Source organism: Gigantopelta aegis, chromosome 14 (assembly GCF_016097555.1).
Source record: "Gigantopelta aegis isolate Gae_Host chromosome 14, Gae_host_genome, whole genome shotgun sequence".
NCBI classification, from domain to species: Eukaryota; Metazoa; Mollusca; class Gastropoda; order Neomphalida; family Peltospiridae; genus Gigantopelta; species Gigantopelta aegis.
Window position 1 is genome coordinate 25875128 of NC_054712.1, and position 23627 is coordinate 25898754.

General features: G+C 38.2%; 1 protein-coding gene across 1 annotated transcript; it reads right to left on the reverse strand.

Annotated features, from left to right (window-relative positions):
• Nucleotides 1-7725: 7725 nt before the first annotated feature.
• Nucleotides 7726-8832, reverse strand: LOC121389158. The gene has a single exon (XM_041520766.1). The coding sequence runs from the start codon at nt 8830-8832 to the stop codon at nt 7726-7728; it is 1107 nt and encodes a 368-aa protein (XP_041376700.1).
• Nucleotides 8833-23627: the final 14795 nt, after the last annotated feature.

Below are 23627 nucleotides of genomic sequence, written 5' to 3' on the forward strand. Positions count from 1 at the left end.
TTACAGTTGGTGCATATCATGTCATTCTGACATGCCTTGCTGTAATGGTCAAATTGACCACAACGGGACAGGTCAGTCTGCCACGACATGCATTTTGTCCGTGTCCAAACTTCTGACATTTGAAACACCGCATGGGGTTTGGAATGTATGGCATAACAGATACATTCAAATAACCAGCCTTAACTGATGAAGGAAGCAAAGGTTCATTAAATGTAAGAATCAAAGTATTCGTCGAAACAAGTTCATTATTTCGTTGAACCTTTATTCTATTGACAGAAACAACACCTTGTGAGGAGAGATTTTCACAAATCTCATCCTCAGGTACTCCCTCCAGGTCCTTTGATCGTATGACTCCTTTAGACGAGTTGAGTGAAGTGTGTGGTGTGACATGTATTGGAATGTTACACAAAACTGTAGATTTTAGAAGGTTTCTGGAATGACTTTGAGTAGCACATTCTACTAATAAAGACCCATTCCGCATTTTCTTAACATTTGTGGGCTCTCCAGCCAAGCCTTCCAGCCCCTTTTGTATGACAAATGGAGACAGTTTGCGCAAGGCCTCATCATCAGACGATCCAATGACAAGGAACCTTGGCCATGTCTGCAATACATTTACCTTTGGGTTTTTTAATATGAATATACTTGGGCTCTTCGTCTGATGACGAAGAGTCCGAAACCTCGGTGTGCACCCTTTTCAGGGTGCCATCAACATTTTTGGATTTGTTTTTACCCATATTAAGGTCATAGCAATTCATCAACCATGCCCCCACCCACCACGGAGTCCAACAAGGGAACATGGTGCTGCGGATAACCAGCAGACACCCATGCCAGGGATACATGATTGATATACTTGGGCAATAAACAAACAATAAATCACCCAACTGACCCTAGCCACCACCCCCAAGAGCAACAAATACAGGTTACAGTACTTGCAGGGGTGTTGCTAACGAACGATGGGACATAAGTGGTCGAATACAGACAGTTTGTATTAAATAACGAATGAGTACCACTCACACAGTGTGCCGTGAACACTTTAGACATGAGAACCCATTCGGAAATCAGTAGATAAATTTGAAAACAATGTTTGGGGCCGAATTCTTCCAGAATGATTTTTTTTTTTTTTTTTTTAACGAATGGTGCTTCAGTGAGGCGGCATAGTTTGAATATTCATAACAGTTGTGCATTTTGTGATAAAAGCACCAAATTTGGTACACTTGTAGACAATTATATTTAGAACAAATCTGGATATTGAGCCAAAATGGCCGCCATAAGATTTCTGTTATTTTACATACCTGCTTAAATAGTAATAATTTTAACATGGTTTTGCATTTGAAATCACTCATAAAGTTCAATATCTCTTTAGGAATGATAAATAATGTAATGTACAGATGAAAACCCATTAAGATGACTAATATATATGTGTATGTAGTGTAGATGAGGATAAAATCCTCGGCAACAGTGACTATAAATGGGTAACACCGAACATATACTTGCCTTGAGAATATTTTAGAGGGTTATAATGATGCAATTGTTGATTTAAATCCGTATTTTATTCTGAATAGTATCAAGAGTGGTTTCAAAGAAAATATGTGTGGTGTTTGTGACATTACAGGCTATACTAGATTGAGATTGGCATCAATGTCACAATACCATAATCGTGATAATCTACTATATTTTACAGACATGCCATAACGTACTGAATGCCTATCAACAACACCGTGCTATATCTATCTATCTATCTATCTATCTATCTATCTATATATATATATATATATATATATATATATATATATATATATATATATATATATATATATATATATATATATATATATATTGGCCATGGCAGAACTCCCTACAAAACACCCAGCTATAGCCAGGGAATTCAATGCAGGAAGGTTCACAGTACAGAAGACGAAGAAGGTGTTCTCATCACTCTCAATCGACCAGACGCATAAGCAAAATAATGCTAGTATCAAAGGGGATGGTGGGGCAATCGGCCTTACTGACAACCCCAGCGCCCTGCGGCTTTGGATGGTTGCTGGACCAGACGTTGCCAGGGTGATAGAAGAATTTGAAGAAGGGCAACATCATTGTGGAAGACAAGTAGATACACGTCACCATGATCAGACACAAAGTGTGCAGTCTGCATTTGCCAAAGATGTACATTCTCTTGTCAGCGTTATAGAAGATATCGGTAACACATTTAATGAAGAAAGGACAGAACTGATTGTTCTTGACACAAAGGAAATTGCATGCCCTGATGCAACTGAAACTGTCCGCAATGCAAAGAGGATCAGCCAAGAGCAGTTTCAAGCATTCACCACAGACTGTCTAATTGAAAGGACTGAACCAATTTATGATACCCTTCATCGAAATAAGCTCAATGTGTTTGATTCTTCAGCTGTTAGAACTGTTGACAAAGAAAAGCAACAGTTGTCGTCCCTCAAGAATGACATGCAACTCTTCTCCCGAATGTACATTGGTTGCCAAACAAGAGATGGAAACCTTCAAAAATTCTTTTGACATGAAAATCAAGCATGCCCACCATCCCTCTCTGATAATGGAGGAATTCGAATCTGCACAAAGAGTGATTTTGTCATCTGCTTGGAAGATATTTCTTATGCTGCACCAACGGCTCCCTCGTCAACCTGCATTGTTCTTGATGGAGCCGTCATCGTACAACTGCTTAGTTCAGCTACAGCCAAAACATTTGACGACTATGCTAAACACATTTTCATCCTGTATATCCGCACAGGGTTTGAAACTGTATCACGCCTGGCAGTGCGAGGACAAAACGTGGGAAAGGGATATGAAGACGTGTGGCCGCCGCCGCAGCAATACCGGGAAACTGGCAGAACTTCCTGAGAGTGGACAGCAACAAGACAGAGTTGTTCACATTTCTATCAGACACTCTACTCCAGTGGTTCGATTTGTTGGACAAACCGCTTGTTATCACCGATGGAGATGACGTTTTCAACAAGCCCCCCCCCCCCCCCCCCCCCACCAGACCTGAAATTGCTCACCCCATGCACTCATGAAGAGGCGGACAGTCGCATGATGTTACGTGCATACCATGCAGCCTAATATGACCACCACAAGTTACTCATCTGTACTGTTGATACTGACGTCGTGGTGCTAGCCGTATCAGTAGTCCAAAAGCTGGGGTGTTTCACACACACACACACACACACACACACACACTAGTTACCACCTTCGCGTTTGACCTAATTCAGTCAACACCAGCACACGCGCACACACACACACACACACACAAAAGTTTGTATTTAATTATGACATACTGGCCCCATAAGGGGTATGAGATTGTATATATAAAAGATCCCTTGCTACTTATGGAAAAAATGTAGCGGGTTTCCTCTCTAAAACTGTCAAAATTATGTTTTTCATCCAATAACCGATGATTCATAAATCAGTGTCCTCTAGTGATGTCGCTAAACACAAACACACTTTGACGGTCGGTGTGCATACCATAAGAAATTTATTCTGGGGTCATGACCTACCTTAACCTTGATTACGTCACGGCCTTGTGCCGTGACCTCGTCCTACTGGCCCTGACCTACTTAGACTGGCCTTGACCTTGATGACGTAACGGACTACTGTGCCGTATGCAACGTCCTACTGACCCGGCCCCGACCTACTTAGACTGACCTTGACCTACTTAGACTTGCCTACTGTGCCGTGTGCAACGTCCTACTGACCCGACCCTGACCTACTTAGACAGGCCCCCAACCTATTTAGACAGGCCCCCAACCTACTTAGTCTAGTCCTGACCTATTTAGCCCGGCCCCCGATCCGTCGTACTTAGCAATGCCCGTGCTATCCTGTCTGTGGGAAGTGTAGGATCCCTTGCTACTAATGGGAAACTGTAGCGGTTTTTCTCTCTAAAACTGTCCAAAATATGTTTGACATCCAATCGTTAAACAAAACCACGTCTAAGGACTCTGCCCGACGCGAGGTAGTGTATTTATTTTTAGCGCACTGAATGACGAATGGTTATCATCGTTTGCATCCGTGAAGCGGTGGTATTCTATTTTATTGTCGATGACTTCGGAACTAGAAGTTACATTCTTAAAGACGTGAAATAAGAAATGATTTAAATAGGTGTAAAACAGAATTCTCGTTCTACGCTATCTGGTTTCCCGCTATCTGATAGCGCATTTACAAGAATATTATTAACTTACCTATTTCGTCACTTCATTCCGCGCTTCGCCGCTCGCACATATAATGGTTTAAATGACAGGTTTTGTTAACATGTTTGAAGTAGTCAGCTGCGAACGACTTCGCGTCCAGCGCTGAGGGTACGTCGTTCGTATCTCATGTGGGGAAATTATATTTTTTCTATTATTTTTAAAACAAAATAATAATTTATAGTTTGTTTTATTTTAATTATTTATTTGTTACTTACTTATTTATTTGTTACTTACTTATTTATTTGTTGATTTATTTATTATGTTACGATATTTTTTTCAAGCAGCCTCTAATAACCCTGTGGGGACGGGACGTAACTCAGTGTTTCCTTGAAGTGGGTCGGGATATATCCAGCCAATGCTCCACAACTGGACAACGGTATGTACCATCCTGTCTGTGGGATGGTGTAGGATCCCTTGCTGCTAAAGAAAAAAAGAGTAGCCCATGAAGTGGCGACAGCGGGTTTCCTCAATCAATATCTGTGTGGTCCGTATGTCCGTATAACCATAAATAAAATATGTTGAGTAAATAAAACATTTCCTTCCTCGTAAAATAAAGATTAATTGAATAGAAATATTTTATTTTGTTTTAGCCATGGAGAAAGAAAGAAATATTTGTCTCGAAGAAAGGAATGTTTGTTAAGAAGAAAGGCATATGTGTTAAGGAGAAGAAAGGAATATTTGTTAAGGAGAAGAAAGGAATGTGTGTGTGTGTGTGTGTGAGTGTGTGTGTGTGTGAAAAACCTCAGCCCATTGCTTTGAAGAAAGAACGCGTGACTGCAACTCAACGCTCCAACCTAACCTATGATCGTTTAACTGCATTTTAAACACAAGTATTTTTCTAGAGTATAGACAACCAGTGTATTATGTCTGGTATATCAAAGGTCGTGGTATGTTCTGTCTTGTACACACAGCTCTTGCTACTATAAAGTAGCGGTAGAAATTCAATCACAAATCTAGTCATAGAGTAAAAAACACAAAAAACATTTCATTTATTTCTAAATTACAAATCACTGACACATATATAAAATAGACACACACTGGGTTACATCGAGAGGCGTTAAGGGCGACATGTGAATAATATGAGTGTTCATTTCTCTTCATCATCGTCCTCCTCATCAATATCATCATCGTCGGTATCGTCGTCGTTTTGTTCATCCAAATATTCGCCGATCCATGAACGATACTGATTTAATTTAGAACGAATCTGTGGTCTCACACCTTTGTCTGGATTTACAAACTGTACAATTTTTCTGGTGTCAAAGTAATGCATATAGGTCAGAAAGCGAGAGTACGTGTCTTTAAATAACTTCCATTGCAATGTCTTCATGTTTCTTTCAATGGCATCTTGGGACATGTTTTTTTCTTCGTAGCGTTTCCTCTTGCTTTCGATATAGTCATGATTGATGTCGAATTCACGTTCCACCATGAAACGAATGCCTTCGTTTTCAAGGTCGGGCGACGGCTCTTCTTCTTTTTCATTTCCCTCTTCGCACGTTTTAAATGGCAAATGTCGCTGCAAGTCGCTTCCGTCTTTAAAGACCAGACCACACGTATCGAAAGACTGCATTCTCTTGCCTTTTTTCAGATAGGGTTCCACCTCATCTTCTTCTTCGTCGTCACTTTCGTAGGCGGGTATGCCTGGTAGTTTTCTTTTGAATGCGTTTCTTTGCATGATTTGCATGTAGAGCTCTTTCTTCGTCGGTGGCTGCAACTCTTCTGAGACATTCGCCGTTACGTTCGTGCTTTTATACCATTCGGACGGCCCCGTCTGTAAACCATTAGGCCGAAGACGCCAATGTTCGGGCGTGGTCGGTTTCAAGTCCACCAAGAGATATCCGTAGGGCCTGTGGGTAGCTTACTCAAACCGCTGCATGAACTGACGAGTATTTCCAGGATACATCTGCTGTGCCAAGGTTAGGACTTGCTGCTTGTCGATGGGGTTGTTAAACAGTGCCAGGTAATGACAGTTTCTTCTCTGTGTCGGGTCCTTGCTGTGATACAAGTTCTGGTTGATGGCAATCACAGAGAGGTTTCTGTGGTGACTTCCTTCCGTGAACAGGTCGGTGATGCGAGGGTCTTTTCCAGCTGTAGACATCAGGTCGACCAACACGATGAGATTTCTGACTCTCGAATCCAAATAACGATCCTTTTCTAAATTCTCGGGTATACCTTGAACAAATTTCACTCGAGGAACCATTTTATCATATCACAGAGGGGTTGCCATCGTTTGTAGAGCCAAATGAAGCGTTGAGGAGGCGGGTGGATTTTACTATCCCTTAGCAGTTTGTACAACAAAAATGTCTTTCCACACGACGTGGGTCCCGACACGATCATGGTGAACGGATGTAACAATCTTAGGGGATGCTGCTGCTGCTGCTGCTGCTGCTGCTGCTGCTGTGGTGGTGGTGGTGGTGCTGCTGCTGCTGCTGCTGCTGCTGCTGCTGGGAAGGCTTATTGTCAGATTCCAAGAGTCCATTTTTATTTCGTACGTGCCGAGTTAGGTAGTGGGTCAGAACATATTTTTTTCGCAAATATGACACTGATTCATATTGTTGACTGTTGAAGTGTTCGACGTGATCTGGCGATGTTGAAACTGCCATGCCCCCTCAGAAATGCCAAGCCTTCTCAGAAATGCTTGTGCCGTTTTTGCCCAGTCTGCTCTTGTCGTTTCTGTTCCACGACACTCTGTTCTCGTTTCCGTTTCAGATCGGCCTTGGCTTGTTCCACTATTTGCTGCGTTGGGGAGACCATGAGAACATTGGGTGCCGGGGGTTTGTTCTGTTCTTCTTTTTCTTTTTTCCATGTGGGGTCGTAGAGTTGTAGACACCGATCCACACTGTACATGATCTGACTTTGCCCACGACGTTGAATTTCGAAGTGGGGTTGAAGTTTGCCTTGTGCCTGCAGTTTGTAGAAACGGGTCCATTTGTCCACGTCGGGAACGTACAGCTTGTACTGGTCTGACATGTTGCTCCTCTGAAGGTTCTATCTCAAATGATGATGGTTTTTGACAGACATCCTATTTATAGAGATCCTGCATATCTCCAGCTATCCGTGACCACTGACCATACGGTTTTTGCTTTCATCTGATCCAGGTGACTGTCTTGTTTCAATATACGTTTTCTAGTTCTATTCATCCCGGAAGGTGATACGAGCATATTTATCATGTTAGACTGTAAAAATCGACGTTTCTGTCCTGCTCCGACGTGAATACGTCCGTCCAGCAACCCTTGAACTATCTCCACCAAGGCCAACATTTGTTCTTCATTCATATCATTCAGTAATCCCAGAGTCATATGGTAATCGTGAATATTCGTCACCAGTTTTAAATAATTGTAATGTTTTAGAACGTATTCAGCCATGTTTCAAAACCAAAATGGCTGCATACCGTTTCCAATTTGGCCACACGTTTACCAAAAAATGTCCAGGTATCACCCGAATGACTTCTTGACAGAGGTTGTGTCTCTACAATTTCTTCCATGATAATGAAAAGTCAAACATGTGCTGAGGTCTTTTATACTGTCTGATATCGAACAACGTCTTCTTCTTGAATCCACGAATTGTACTTCTTAGGCCAGTGAAGCCATTTGACCAACACTTCTTTCTGTTTGTTACGAGTTCTCCTTTTCACAATGTCTTGGATACGGTACAGTTGATCAGGATTCTCAGTCACCTTTTGAAGTTCAGCTGCATAGAATGTCCCTTCGATGGCATCACCACCCCAGTCCTTTAATTTGTACAAGTCTTTACCTTGAGACCAGTACCTTTTCTCAATGGTAAATATTTCGCCAGACCATTTCTCTTGGTATTCCCGATCAAAGGTGCCCCGAAGATGACTCACTCGTACTTTATCACCTATGTTAAATGTAAACTTCTTTTTGTGGATTGCCTTTTTAGGTTTGATCAGGTACTGAGACAGACGGACCTCTCCTTCATTCGTTTGGTTGACACTGGCTGGTGTTTGACCTAACATTCGATGTTTGGTGTGGTTATAACTATAGACGACTTTCTCTAGAACATCCATGTACTTGTAAGTAAAGTTTTTTAACATGTAGCGATGGAGACGCATTTTGATGGTTTTAATGACCCGTTCGGCATAACTTGCTTTGGTTTCATTTAGAGCAAACAGCTGTGTTATGCCCTGCGACTTCAACAATGCTTTGACCTTATGGTTCTTGTATTCTGACCCTGAATCGGACTGAAACAGTTTGGGTTTTCTGGACTCTAATTTCCAGAATTCTGTCAAAGTCTCTACCACGTCGTTCCCCGTTTTCGACTTGAGTGGTAGCACCCACAAGTACCTGGAGAACAGGTCAATGATCACCATGAGGTATCTCACCCCGTCATTGTATTTAGCCAAACTGACCATATCCATTAGATCGGATTGCCAGCGACTGTCTAACCCTTCCACAACATAGGTATTATGTGGAAACTTTCGCCTCACTTGATGTGTCATGGTATAGGTCTCTTGACCTTTCAACCATGATTTAATACGTGTCAGAGGAATTTTAAATTTACCCTCTGCTTTAACAGCTTGATACAGTTTACTAGGACCTGCATAACTCCCAGGATGTTTTACATCGTAGTAAATAGACTCTAGGTACCTTTCCCACCGAGACATGGTTCTCAGCTGACATACGTGTCACAAAGTCATGCTATTTATAAATAACGGAAGGATACAACTCAAAATTTTATTACTAAACAACAAAAATGTAGTACATAAAATATATGACAAAACATACAGTTATGTCAAAAACATTCAAGTGTCTCACGCGTGTTTGAAACTGTTAATGTCTGAACACGTTATTCACATAGGGACATCTCGGGGACAGTCTGTAATGTTCCATCACTGGGTCGTCCATTCTCTGCCATCGGTAGGCGCGTAGTCCACAACAGTAACAGACGACGGCATCGTGATCCCCTGTGTAGAAGAAACCGGCCTTGGCGAGCTCCATTGGTTTCTGACGTAACTGTATGGGCCACCACCCAAATGTCTGCATCCGCGTGTAGACGTGGCGCATTTCGGGACGATGGCAGAACAGGTAACGTCTCGAACAGCAGTCTTCATCATCCCAGGCAGCGTCTGTTTTATATTCTCGAGCGGCATCTGTTTGATCCATGGCTTCTTTGATTTCACCATCTTCATCCATATTGTCACAGGCAGCATCCGTTTGATCCATGAAATGTTCTTCTGGTTTGGTAGCCACTCTTTTGATCGTATGTCTTTCTGAACATTTGCAGACCAAGATGTCGTCCTCGTCGCTACTGCTACTAACACTGCTCGAATATCCCGATGCCATCTTCTTCGTTCCAGATAGAGTGCAACAAGACACAAGAATGTCAGAATCATAAAACACGTCTGTTCTCTAGCACAGTCACAAAGCAAATGAAGTGTAAACCATAAATCCATTCTTTTATACCTTCGAGTTCATCCAAAACAAAACTCGTCCACTGGTGACACTCGTTAGGGTTGCAGAAGTTACACTGAAGAAATCCCATCTGGTTTTGATGGTCGTCTTGCATGGCGCAGGGCACAATCGAGTTCAGCTCTGGTACAAAGTCACACATGACTGTGAAACAGCCTTTCAGTTTCTCCCATTGTTGTAGAGAAAGGAATATTCCCTTCTTGGTTTCACGGATTTAGTTTCATCACACCACCACCACTGACGCAGGTCCACCCCAGCAAAGTTCTTGTCGACGCTGACTTGGACGTTGGCACCAAGGTGTCTGAACAATTTTTCGTCTTTCCCCTGGTTTAATGCTGAAATTGTTTCGTCAATTTGGCTTTTACATCCACACAGTTCGATCCACTGTTTAAGACTAAGGACAATACCTCGCTTGGTGGGGAAAGTTTTCCCCTTGTCACTGTCAAATTTCCTTATGTGAATAGCAGTGTCCCCTTTCCATAACTTGGCCACCACGTAGACGTTAGTTCCAAGTTCTAGACGACATCTCGCTTCATCACTTGTGGAACAGGCCATCTCTGGGTTGAACGTAGATCTGATCGTTTTCGGCGAGCGAATGACAATTAAACCTTATCTAGCTTTTTTATACTCTTTCGTGCCAGTCTAAGTAGGTCAGGGGCCGGTGTAAGTAGGTCAGGGTCGGGTCAGTAGGACGTTGCACACGGCACAGTAGTCCGTGACGTCATCAAGGTCAAGGCCAGTCTAAGTAGGTCAGGGCCAGTAGGACGAGGTCACGGCACAAGGCCGTGACGTCATCAAGGTCAAGGTCACGCAAAGTAGGTCATGGGGCTATACAGGCGTCATGGGGCTATACAGGCCTTGGTACTACTATCATCTCAATTTCTTCAGGCACTAAAAACAAAGTATGAAAAACACATTTTCATACCTCCTAAAACAAATGGATATTAAATTGCCATAAAAGTCAAACTTGATCTGTAGTAGTACATGATAAAGCTATACACATTTCAGCTCAATATATTGAGGCTTTGCAAAAATAAGTCCGGAAAAACTAATTTTAGTTTCGCCAAAATTCAAGCGCTATATCTGTATCAAAAATAGGTAAATCGTCTTGAAAGTCAAACTTCATGTGTAAAGCTATGGAAAAAATTCAGCTAAATATGTTGAGGCATTGCAAAAAAACAACACAAAAAAACCCCACCCCACACCCAAAGAGTCCGAACAACAAATGTTCGCATCTCCTAAGTTCAAGGGCAAAAACTCTGTCAAAAATGGGTATATCGTTATGAAAGTCAAACTTGATCTGTAATAGTATATGATAAAGCTATATAGAAACTTTCAGCTCAGTATCTTGAAGCATTGTAAAAACAAAGTCCGGAAAACACATTTCCGTATCTCCTAAATGCAAGGACCGCATGTCTGTCAAAAATAGGGAAATTGTCAAGAAAGTCAAACTTGATCTGTAATGGTACACTATAAGTATAAGGCTATACGCAAAACTTCAGCTCAGTACCTTAAGGTATTGGGTGAAAAAAAGTCCGAAACGAATTTCCGTATCCCCTATGTTCAAGGGGACTAATATTGAATGTGGATTATATTAATTGAATAGCACTTAAAGTATTATCAATCCAAAGTTCTTTTAAGAGACAATTAATGTATTCGTGCGGGGAGGGGGGGGGGGGGGGGGGGGGGGGCTATCTGGCAGTGGCTCCTCTTCTTCCCCCGACTGGAGCTCTTTTTTATCAATTCATTTTTATCATTAATAAATATTATATTTTAGATGTTATGTTACAGCATGCTCCTTTAATATTGTTTACTGTGTTTATTATGCATGTTTTTAATTTATTTGGTTTCCTATTAAATGTAACTATTCAGGAAAGATGTTTATTTTAAAAGGGGGGGGGGGGGGGAGAAACATATTTAATAATAATAATAAGATAAATATTGTATGGTTACCGGAAACGGAGCGGACAACAGTTGGGAGGATGGCGAGGTGTATGTGGGGAGGCTGGCAATAGGGGGCGTTAGGCGTAGGCGGTTTTGGTCGTAGGATAGCTAGGATCGACTAGCCTCCCCCTCCCACCCCTCCCCATCCTCCACACTGAAGTCTTCAATGGGACCGTCTTTATCCCCCCCCCCAATTAAATTTAACGATTCAATAGTTATGATTTTTTTTTTTGATTTTTTTTAGAAGGGAAAAATTTATATTTAATAATATTAATAAAATAAATATTGAGGGGTTACCGGAAACGGAGCAGACAACGGTTGGGAGGGTGGTGGGCTGTGTGTGGGAGACTGGCAATAAGAGGGCATCTTGCCTCCCTCTCTCCCCTCGCATCCTCCACACTGAAGTCTTCGATGGGACCGTCTTTACCCCTATATAAATAATTTTAAAATCTTTTTGTGGTTCAAGGCCAAAGTCTCTCCGCTTAATTCTTCTGGGGCTAAAAATATAAATTTAAATTTAAATATTAAGATATTTTTTGGACCGCCCGTCGCAAACTGGCGTTTAGGAATTAGTTGCCATATTCATAAATTTTGGACACGCCTTCTGAATGCAGCCATTTCATTTTAGTATAAAGTCAAAATTGTCCCTATTAATTACATACCTTCTGTCCGATGCTTAGCCACTGCCCTTGCCAGAGACTGGATGTGGGATGGACGTGCCTGAACCTCTTTTGAATATAGGCACGTTAATAAAGTAACAGTAACAGTAATGCATTCAGTATTTAAATATAGTTGTGGAGAGTGCAATTATATGTATAATAATAACTAGGGGAGTGCAGATAATTCAAGAGGAGTGCGTAGTATACGTATAATAATATTACTGGGGTAGTGCAAATTATACGTATAAGGATGTCTGGGCAGTGCATATTCTTGGGGAGTGCTGATTAAATGCTACAGGTATTATACTATTAAAGGTGCTATGTATTAAAAGCGCTATATCCAAGTTGCATGACAGCTATTGAAAATATTTTTTTAAATTAACTTTTGCTTTAAAATTTAAAGACTACACCTTCAACTACATGCCCATAAATGATTCTAACAAAATAATTGTATCTACTAAAGTTGTGTCGGAAATAGAATAAAAATGATTTTCATCGATTATTTCTTTCATATTAAACTAACAGGTAAATATTTTATAAATATCTATTTAATGATACTCTACCTAATTTAGCATTTACTTGTTTGAGCTCTCATTGATGTACAAATTGGTGTTTACTCTTGCAATTAAAAGAAAGATGTCATTAAACAGGTGATATATAACTATAACACATTTTGATCAACATGTGTCAATTTCATTTACTCTTAAACAAACTTTTAATTTAAAACTGCAAGTAAACTGAATATTTTGAATTGCAGCATAAATTATTAATTATTATCAGCATATTTAGTGAATATAAATTCAATATAAGTACATTAGAAATTTACACAATCTTGCAACCACTTAAAGGTGCTATATCATTGTTATATGTGAGCATCTGTTTGTGATGAAAATTCTCCAATAAAAATTTATTTTCTACTAGTAGATAAAATGATCTTGTTACAATCATTTAAATTTTAAAGCAAAATTTAATTTAAAAAAATTATTTGCAATAGCTGTCATATTATGCAACTTGAAGATAGCTCCTTTAATAAATAGCACCTTTAATACATAGCACCTTTAATACATAGCTCCTTTAATAAATAGCACCTTTAATACATAGCACCTTTAATACATAGCTCCTTTAATACATAGCACCTTTAATACATAGCTCCTTTAATACATAGCACCTTTAATACATAGCACCTTTAATACCAGTATAATAGATCACACACTCGGATGGTTCTTGACAGTATTGCTCAAAATGTACTTCCCCTGCATGTGCTGTAACCTCACCGTGGTGCAGGGGTGTAACATTCTCTTTGAGAATGGCCAATATAGCACAAAATTGAAGTTTTGAGTAAGATTCAGTATCCGTAAGATTCTGTGATATTTGTGTTTTTGCAGTTCTTTACACTGTTTTTGTTTGTCTTGAATTTTTATATTGATGTTGATCATCACTTTATTTATTTGCATTACCATAATTTGACACCCAATAGCCGATGTATTTTTCGTGCTGGGGTGTCGTTAAACATTCATTCATTCATTCAAAATGTACTTAGAAATGTTTACAAATATTTTGTTTTGGAAAGGGATAGGGGTAAACTGTCATCAGAGACGGTCCCTCACATATTGCAATAGAAGTCGATTAAAATGTGTTATAGTCTGTTCCAATAAAGTGCACAAATCACCTGTTTACTGGCATCTTTCTTTTAATTTCAAGAGTAAACACCACCTCGTACATCATTGAGAGCACAAACAAGTAAATGCTAAATTAGGTAGAATATCATTAAATATATATTTACAAAATATTTATTTGTCAGTTTAATATGAATGAAATAATCGACAAAAATAAGTTTTATTCTATTTCTGACACTACTTTAATTATAATATCATTTGCAATTAAAATTACATATTAAATACATTTTCCTTTTTAAAATTCTAACGTCTCCATATTCAATGTGTTTCGGTCATGTGCTAATTTTTAAAGCAGTCTTTTTATATAAAACAAATTAATTTTACTTCGTATTAATATATATTTTTTGTACATTGGAAAGTAAAATCTACTTTGGGCAACTACAAAGAGTATAACAACAAACATTGATATTCTAAACAAGAATATTTCTTAAATATGTAATTTTAGTAATGAAAAAGGTCCTGTATGTCGTATACGTTACAATGGCCTAAACTCAGGATGGTCTCTTTAAATAATAGAGAGAAACGTTGAACAAACGGCCGGAATCAGCCATATTTATTTTATATGGTAACAGGGATAAACTTGTTCTAACATTTGTAAGACATGTTGAATTTTATTCTAAAAATTATAAAATTTAATATATTTACCTACAATATTTATATTTGGCACAGCTCCTTTAACTGATTTAACTTTACTTTTGCACTTTTATACTGATGACGTTTATTCATAAAGTGCTTCTTGATCATATGCATACCCTTTGTTTGATACTTTCCATAAACATTTATTCATTCTTTCATTCATGGTGTTGGGAGATGTATGAGAGCTTGCAAAAACATTTTTAAATGTAAACACAGTCGTAGATTATAAATACTATAATAATGTTTATGGAATAAAACAGTACATATAATTTGCTGTAAAATATGTGTAGACCGTGGGTCCACTATAAACCCCCCCCCCCCCCCCCCCCCCTCCCCTGGGATTTTTCAAGATGAGTATATCTTTGAAGCCTATCCATAGACATACTCAAATCAGCTTGTCTGCAGGCAATCTGTTGGTGGGTGTGCCTGTAGGGCACGTTTGAGTGTAGGCACCCTATTTATTTTTAACAGTGCAAATTTCTGATCAAGGTGAATGTTCCACATAATTTTCAAAAAATATTTGAAAATAATTCTGGACTATATCACTGCTTTTACTTTAAAGCTGGGTTACTGGTGAATGTATTCCACCAAAAAATAATACATTTTTGGCATTTGACTAAGCATAGTGAGTCAATGAATTTGAAATGTCCTGAGTATTACAAACATAGTATATGAAAAAACTGCATGGCAATGTTCAAGTTAACATCCAGACATATTTTGAACAGGTTTAAGACCAAATTATGAATGCTATTCATGCTAAATTACATGTTCATAACAACAAACCACAAAGCAATGCAATATATGTGGTATGGATATAGTACCGGGGGTATACTCACCAGCAAAAGTTACACAGTTCCCGATATACGTAATTCTCTATGTACATGTGTATATATACATACCGTACCTAAAACATTCTAATCCTTTTATTATTGTATTGTATTTAATATCTGAAGGCAGCATTACTTAAATATGGTGCAGTACATGCTGTATAAACCATTTACATGGATATTTTGAATATTTTTATATTACACACAAGTCTTACAAACATAAAAAGTGAATTTACATACCATTCTAGGCAAGTCTGCATTACATATACAAATTATCTGTCTCACAACAGTTCATCTTACAATAGCTAGGTTTTTTGTTGCTTTTTGTAATATTTTAGAATTGCAGTTCTATTTATATTATGCTTAACTTATGTTTTGGTGTATATATTATCATCAGGCAAATATCTAGCACTATAATAATCTAACTTTCATTCCCAATTCTCAGTCATTTTATGTGACCCAAATATGATATACTGTATGTGAAGTTTACAATTTTCTATTTCTACATCCTTCCTTTTATTCTATTAAGTAGATGTTAATAACAATTACAAAACAATATAATATGATGTATGAATAATTATATACTTCTCAAAATAAGTTACTAGTAAGCAATGCCAGAAATGTATTAATTTCTATGTATACACATATACTGAACAAAATGGAAAACTTGACACATATTATTTGTCTTCTGATAACCTCACAACGATATGTATGTTCATTAATGCAGACATTTGTCGATGGGAGGGATGTGATAAAGAGCAAAACACAATATGTCATCACGATGTTTAATTGTGAAACATGTTATGGCTTGAAATGTTGAAGGGGGGGGTGTGTGTGTGTGTGTCCAAATCAACGTTCAGATGATTTCAGATGAATGCATTATGCAGTGTCAGTATCGCGTGTGACCTCCCTGGGCTTGGATAACTGCCTGACACAGTCTTCTCATGGATCTCAGCAATCGTGTGAAACACTGAACCGGAAGTCGCCTCTATTCAGCCACCAGTGCCTGTCCCAATGCCTGCAGTGTCCGAGGTGCGTTAACGCGGTTTCTGACACGTCTTCCGAGTTCATCCCAGACATGTTCAGTTGGATTCATGTCGGGTGATCGGGCTGGCCAAGCCATGAGTGAGATACCGGCATTTTGAAGAAAGTTCCGTGTTAATGCCGCTGTGTGGGGGGTTGCGTTATCATGTTGAAAGGTCAACCCAGGCCCATGGTTATTAATGAATGGCACCAGCACCGGCCTAAGCACTTGGTCACAGTAGACATGGGCGGTCGTGTTCCCCTGGATGATGACAAGCCTTGACCTTCCATTGCTGGTGAATGCTCCCCACACCATCACGCTTCCTCTGCCAAAACGGTCTCTCTGACACAGCACTGAGCATGACGTTCACCACGTCTTCGCCACGCCCTGATTCTGCCATCGGCGAAACGCATTATGAATCGGGATTCGTCGCTAAAGACCACTGTGTTCCATTGTCTCTGAGTGAATCTGACATGGCATCTCGTCCACATAAGTCGCTGTTGACGATGTAAACGGGTAAGAATGGGACCGAAAGTATGGCCTTTGGGCTCTCAGTCCAGCGGTGCGCAGGCGGTTCCTGATGGTCTGTGCAGTTACCCTCCCTCCCAGGAGTAACCTGCTGGTCGAGGACCTGGTCGGGGGCGATCTGCAACTGACCCAGTTTGATGAAGACGGGTCCTCAGGTTATTTATTGTTTGTTTGCTGCAACCAAACGCACATGCAACGACCGTCACGGACTGCCCTCCGTCTAGACGCCCTATGGCGCGATTTCATTCTTCATTTGACAGTCTCGGCATTTCCAATAGCAACAAATTCAGTAGCGAAAATGTGTTTTTCTAAGTGATGTGATGACAGGCTACAAGTTTCAATCGATTTGGGACGCGAAATGCAATTCGTGCCAATTTTGCACGTGCAAAACATGATTTCCATCAATTTGACCCGGCACATACGCTCATGTTTCGCAAGCAATCTGATCAGCTTGTTGACAAGCTAGTATCAAGGTAGTAACGATTTGCTCGCTAAAATTTAATGAATGGCGGAGTTCCTTTTTATAAATGTATTTTCAAACTGTAAAGTTTTCCATTTTGTTCAGTTAAATACTTAGGATTGCCTGAAGCTTTTATTATTAAAAAAACAAACTGACCCGGCTTTTTTCTATAGCATATTGAGGCTTCATTATTCAAATATGGTTAAGTATATGTTCACAAATTTATGAAGATGTCCCTCTGTTCTTAGTACCAACCAATTATAAGTACCTTTCCTCGGCATGCGTGTTAAAACATTTACAATTCATCTATCTCACAGAAGCTTGTACTATTTTTAAAAACATATTTGTATTTAAATTGTGCTTAATTTATGCTTAGGTTTATATAATTAACATTAGATATAGTCATCAGGCATATCTAGTACTTGACTTTCTTTCCTATTTCAGTCTTATCATCTGACTCAAATATAATGTCTATTATGTTCACAATACCTGTAATTTCTTATTTTGTCCTCTGGGCCTTTGCTCTTTTTCCTCCCTCAGTATGTCAACAGCTCTTGTTATCAGATCACAAACCATCCAATTCAGCTTCAGTATTTCTTTGGACATTTCTCAGCCATTTCTATGTGGTTGAGGAATACCCTGGACTTCGTGATATGACTAATACCATATGAGACCATGGCAATTTGCTCTCTTCCAATTTGCTCTATTGGTACAGCATATTTTCAGGGAATATCTACTGGATGGAAGGTTTGCAACTAATCCACAGTAGCATAATAACAGCATTCGTGGTTTGGCACTAAATTTCTCATGTGAAAGGGATTCTACCAAGCCACACTTGATCTAAGGAATCCCTACAAAAGTCTTAAGAGACTAGAAGACATTACATTTAAATGAAAAAAAGAAAACTCTGCCCTCAGCTTCTTGGGAAGAGGGTTCTATTTGTGAGACAAAGTACAATGTCTGAGGGTGTTGTAAAGTGCACAAGAAAATGCAGAAACAAAGATTATACTTCAATGTCTGTACATTACTGCCAGTTCACCATCCCAGATACGGTCATTTGTATACACTCAATTTGGCAACAAGAGGCATCTTATAGATGTGCACAGCATCATTAAGGATGCAGGGAAGACACCAACTAGCAATTCCAGCTGTGCTTGCCATTACTGGCTATGATACCAACAGTGCTTTTATGCAGAATGGAAAACTGGAGGTTTTGAACATTCTCAAGCAACACCAAGACTTCCTTGAAATGTTGTTAGCTCATGGAAGTTCAGCAAAAATTAATGTTCATATATTTAAGAAGCAGATCATTTCATATACCTTCTCTATGGGAGTGCAGGTGCGAATAACATACAAAAACATCATGACTTGAAAAATATCTGGAAATGTTTGTTGCCAAACCAAGGATGATAATATTGAACTACAGTAGAGTATAAATCAGCCTTCTCCACTCTACATGTATGTATTCACTGAGAATGCACATAAAGAGAACAAATTGCCAAGTTGTCATTTGGTATCAGTCATGCCACGCATACCAGGCTATTCCCCAACCAAATGGTCATATGGCTGAGAAATTTTAGAAGGCACACTAGAGATGAAATAGTGATATGATACCATGAGAGCTGATGGACATACTGATAGGGGAACCAGAGCAGAGCCTGGAGAAGGAGAATACCAAAAATTGTGAACATGACAAACATACTTTAATTGCATGAAAATGCAAAGGAATATGAAAGGAAGTCAAAACTTTCCTAGACAATATTTGATGTAGAAACTAATTATTTGCACCTGAACATACGTTAAGCACAATGTAAATATAAAGGCAAATCTAAAAATATTACAAACACAGACTAGTATAAGATGAACTTCTGTGAGATAGAATGCAAATAGAATGTAATGCAAAAGAAATTATGGTAGGTACACAAAACTGATGCTTTAAATTTTTAACACTGGTGTTTAGTAAAGAGGGACATATTCATAATATTGATGCACATACATGTATACTCAACGAAATTAATTAAGGGCTAGTAAACTTTCTTATGTTATAATATAATTCTTTGTTACTGTTATATTATTTTAGCATGTTTTGGTCATATATATATGGCTTCTATACATTGTTTCAGTAAACTTTTACTGGTTATACACGCAAAAAACACTGGGATTTCACATACTTTAAAATACTGAAATGAGCATTAGGCAAGTATTTGTTACACATTTGTTCAGAATGTTTTTTGTCATTGTGTTCCCTCAAAATTGTTATTTAAGTCATTAAGTTTAAGAACATGCCACAATGCTGACAACTTTCAACAGAAGAAGTTGTATTTTCCCCCATATTTATAGGAAAATGCTAAAATATCTATTGGACCTTAATTAATTTTATTGAGTATAGTATAGGCAGATATACTGAACCGTATTTGAATAATGCTGCTTCAATATATTAAATACAGTGCAATTTTTAATAGTAAAAGGTTCAAGCAGCCCAAAATATGTGTAAATATAGAAAATAATGCATTTCAGGCACTGCTTAACTTTTGCCGATGAGTATATCATTATTCATACCACATATTGCATTGTTATTTGGTTTGTTACTATTAACATCTAGTATAGGATGAATATCATTCATTATGGCCTTATATCTGTTAAAAATTTATATGGATGACAACTTTATCACTATATTTAATTTTTCAATATAGTGTTTTTGGGACACAAAATGTGCAACGGTACCCACATTCAAATGGCGATATTTTTTTAATCCACCAACATTTTTGCTGCAGACAAGCAGATATTAAATTCATATATAATGAGGTATCTAAAAATACTGGTCTCCAAAAATCCCGGGGTGGGGGGGGGGGGGGGGGGGGGGGTGGTGGTGAAGGGTTTCGGTATCTGGCCCATGGACTAGTGTTACTTATGTCACTGGAATTCATGAAATCAACCATTTCTGCATGAAAAATCAAAACAAGCATTACTTAAATATATTTGTGGTTTCAATGATGTTTTCATATAGTTTCCTGTTCACGATGTTATGTGTGCGGAAGGAACACCAAGTGCATATACAGGGGAAGGTTTCGGGAGTATTTTTTGAGGGAGCATGACTAGACCCCCCCCCCCATAAACTTCGTTCACAACAGTCTAGACCCCCACCCCACCCCTGCTAAAATTCATGTACACGTGTTTGAAAACATTGTTAAAACAAAATCAAAAAGCAATCAGACTATACAATTACTTGTCTTATAGGTAGCACTAAACCAAATAACTTCTGGCTGGGTCAAAGATTGAGGTGCACCAAACTTTTGATAGAGAAGTTAACCTGTGATTGGTGATAAATGTGAGTGTGTTGGTTGTAAAAAAAAATGTTTCATCTGGATAAAAAATTTATACAATTTTGTTTCATCTAGTACCATTGTTTCAAGTAGCCTTGTGCTTGAAACATGTATGGGGTACATGTTAAAAAAAAAAAAAAAGTACTTAAATTTTGTGCGAAACTAGGGGGGTTATAAAACATCTGGTTATACTGAAAATTAGCCTGAAAGGTGCTATTTTCTTCAGTTAATATTTTAAGGTAGGGGTTGTAGTACTGATATTTATGGGTCATAGTTTGGCTGATATATTGCATGTAGTGTTTTTAAACACAAATGTTAACATGGTCGCCTATGGGATTTTATTTGGTAAAGTACAACCTATAACAGGCGTTATAGGCCCTTTCCTTAATAGGGCGCTTTACTTGCAGCAAAAATTTAAACTAGACTTGTGACGTCAGAGGGGGACGTGTGAACCAAATACATATCTATATGCGACCAGAAAGAATGTTTTTCATACTACGTAAAAATAGTTTATTTGACGCACATACATGTACTCATGTTTAACATAGCAGCATTCAGAAATAATAATAATAATAATAATAATAATAATAATAATCTTTATTTTTAGAGAGTAAACACATTCAGTAATGACTGGTCTCCCATGAGGCCCTCTCTAATCTATACATATTATACATACATATATTCAAAGAAACAACATCAACATACATGTAATATGTATAGCATGAGGAACAGTAGCACATATTATGAATATTTAAATAATATTTAAATCAATTTGTTAAGAAACTTGAGTCGGTGAATACATCATAATTATTTTAACAAACACATCAAAATCAACAACAAAGTATATCTTAAAATTTATTATTATTTAAATAGTGCTTAAAATAACTGAATTTGAATGAGGCGAGGAACTGAGAATACTTTATCTTTGAAGGTAATGTGTTCCACAATTTAGCTCCCCTGCATGAAAAACTATGGCAATAAAATTCTGTTCTTGGTTTTAATTCATAAAGATGACTACCGGTATGTTGAGTTGACCTCAGATTTAAGGAGTGAATTTCTGAAGTTGTTTGAAACATTGTTTCTAGATATGATGGAGATAGTTTGTTGAGGGCTTTGTAGACAAACTGGCAGGTTCTAAAGTCAATTCTCTCTTTGATTTTAAGCCATTTGAGAGAGCTGATTATTTCTGCAGGGGACGTTTCTTTGCTTTTTTCAGTAATAAGTCTTGCAGCTTGATTTTGGATTTTTTAAAGTTTTCTATAGAATGTTTTGAACAGGTTCCCCAAATTGTGGAGCAATAGTCTAAGTGAGGTAATATGTAAGAGCTGTAGAATATTAAACTCGTCTTTTGGTCAAGATGTTTTCTGTTTTGTTGAAAAATGTATAACAAATAAGAAGATTTTTTAATAGTTGCATTTATGTGGTTAGCCCATGTCAATTTTGGGTCAATGTGTACACCAAGAAGTTTTTCAGAAGTGGAACATTGCACTGGTATGTGATCTACATATACAGTCAATGCTGTTGTGGTTTCTGCAATCCAGATACATTTTTTAAAAGAACCAATAAGCATGATTTTTAGTTTTATTTAAGTTAAGAGACATCTTAATATGGTTGCACCAAAGACTCACCTCATTCAAATCTAACTGGACATGTTTTTCTAACAGAGATATGCCCAGATATGGAGATTACATCATCAGCAAACATGCTTTGCATAGAGTGGCAGATCATTGATATATAATGCAAACAAAGTGGGGCCATGTACTGATCCCTGTGAAAAAAGAAAGATTTTTTTTTTTTATTTAACGGTTATATGGCGTCAGACATATGGTTAAGGACCACACAGATTTTGAGAGGAAACCCGCTGTCGCCACTTCATGGGCTACTCTTCCGATTGGCAGCAAGGGATCTTTTATTTGCGCTCCCCACAGGCAGGATAGCACAAACCATGGCCTTTGTTGAACCAGTTATGGATCACTGGTAGGTGCAAGTGGTTTACACCTACCCATTGAGCCTTGCGGAGCACTCACTCAGGGTGTGGAGTCGGTATCTGGATTAAAAATCCCATGCCTCGACTGGGATCCGAACCCAGTACCTACCAGCCTATTGACCGATGGCCTAACCACGACACCACCGAGGCCAGTGATGATCCCTGTGGGATGCCATATGAGAGATTATGAGGATTAGATCGGGCTTTGCCAAGAACAACAGTTTGTTTTCTACCTGAGAGATATGATTCAAACCATTTTAGAGATTTAGAATCAATGTGATAGATGCTTAGTTTCTTTATGAGAAATGAATGATATACAGCAATAGCAATAGGAAACATTTAGTAAAGTCGTCACCTGGCGTCTGTGCGATTAAGTGTAATTTCTTTATATATATACAGCATCTTAGTATGCGAGTACTATTTTTGAATTAATCCTGTAATTTTCTTGGGTATTACTACCTTTTAATTGAGATGCATTTAAAGTTATGTTTTGTTTTATTGTTACATTGTTTACTTTATTGTGTGTGGAATAATTTTATTGTTTAATAGATCATAAAGATTAGTGTGGATTTGTTTGTGGGGTACTTTGTTGTTTTTATTTTATTATTAATTTTTTAAAAATGTATTATTATTTTATTTTTTATTATTATTATTAATTTTTTTTTGGGGGGGGGGGGGGGTCATAATATGTATTTGGTTACCAAAATAAACTTTGCATGTGGCACTTTGCTGATGCAGAATGCTATGATCTTAAATTTAAACTTTCATTCAGCAAATATTTCTTTTAAAAATGTGACGGATATTTTTCATTTGCCAGCATGCGGTCGTTATGGATACTACATTGGATCAGTGCTTCTATTAAAAGCACATCAAATTTGAATGTTTGTTTACAACTTATAATGGATTCAAACACAATAATGATGTGT

Coding starts and splice junctions, on each gene's coding strand:
- LOC121389158 (XM_041520766.1), bottom strand. CDS start 8,832: ATGTCTCGGTGGGAAAGGTACCTAGAGTCTATTTACTACGATGTAAAA.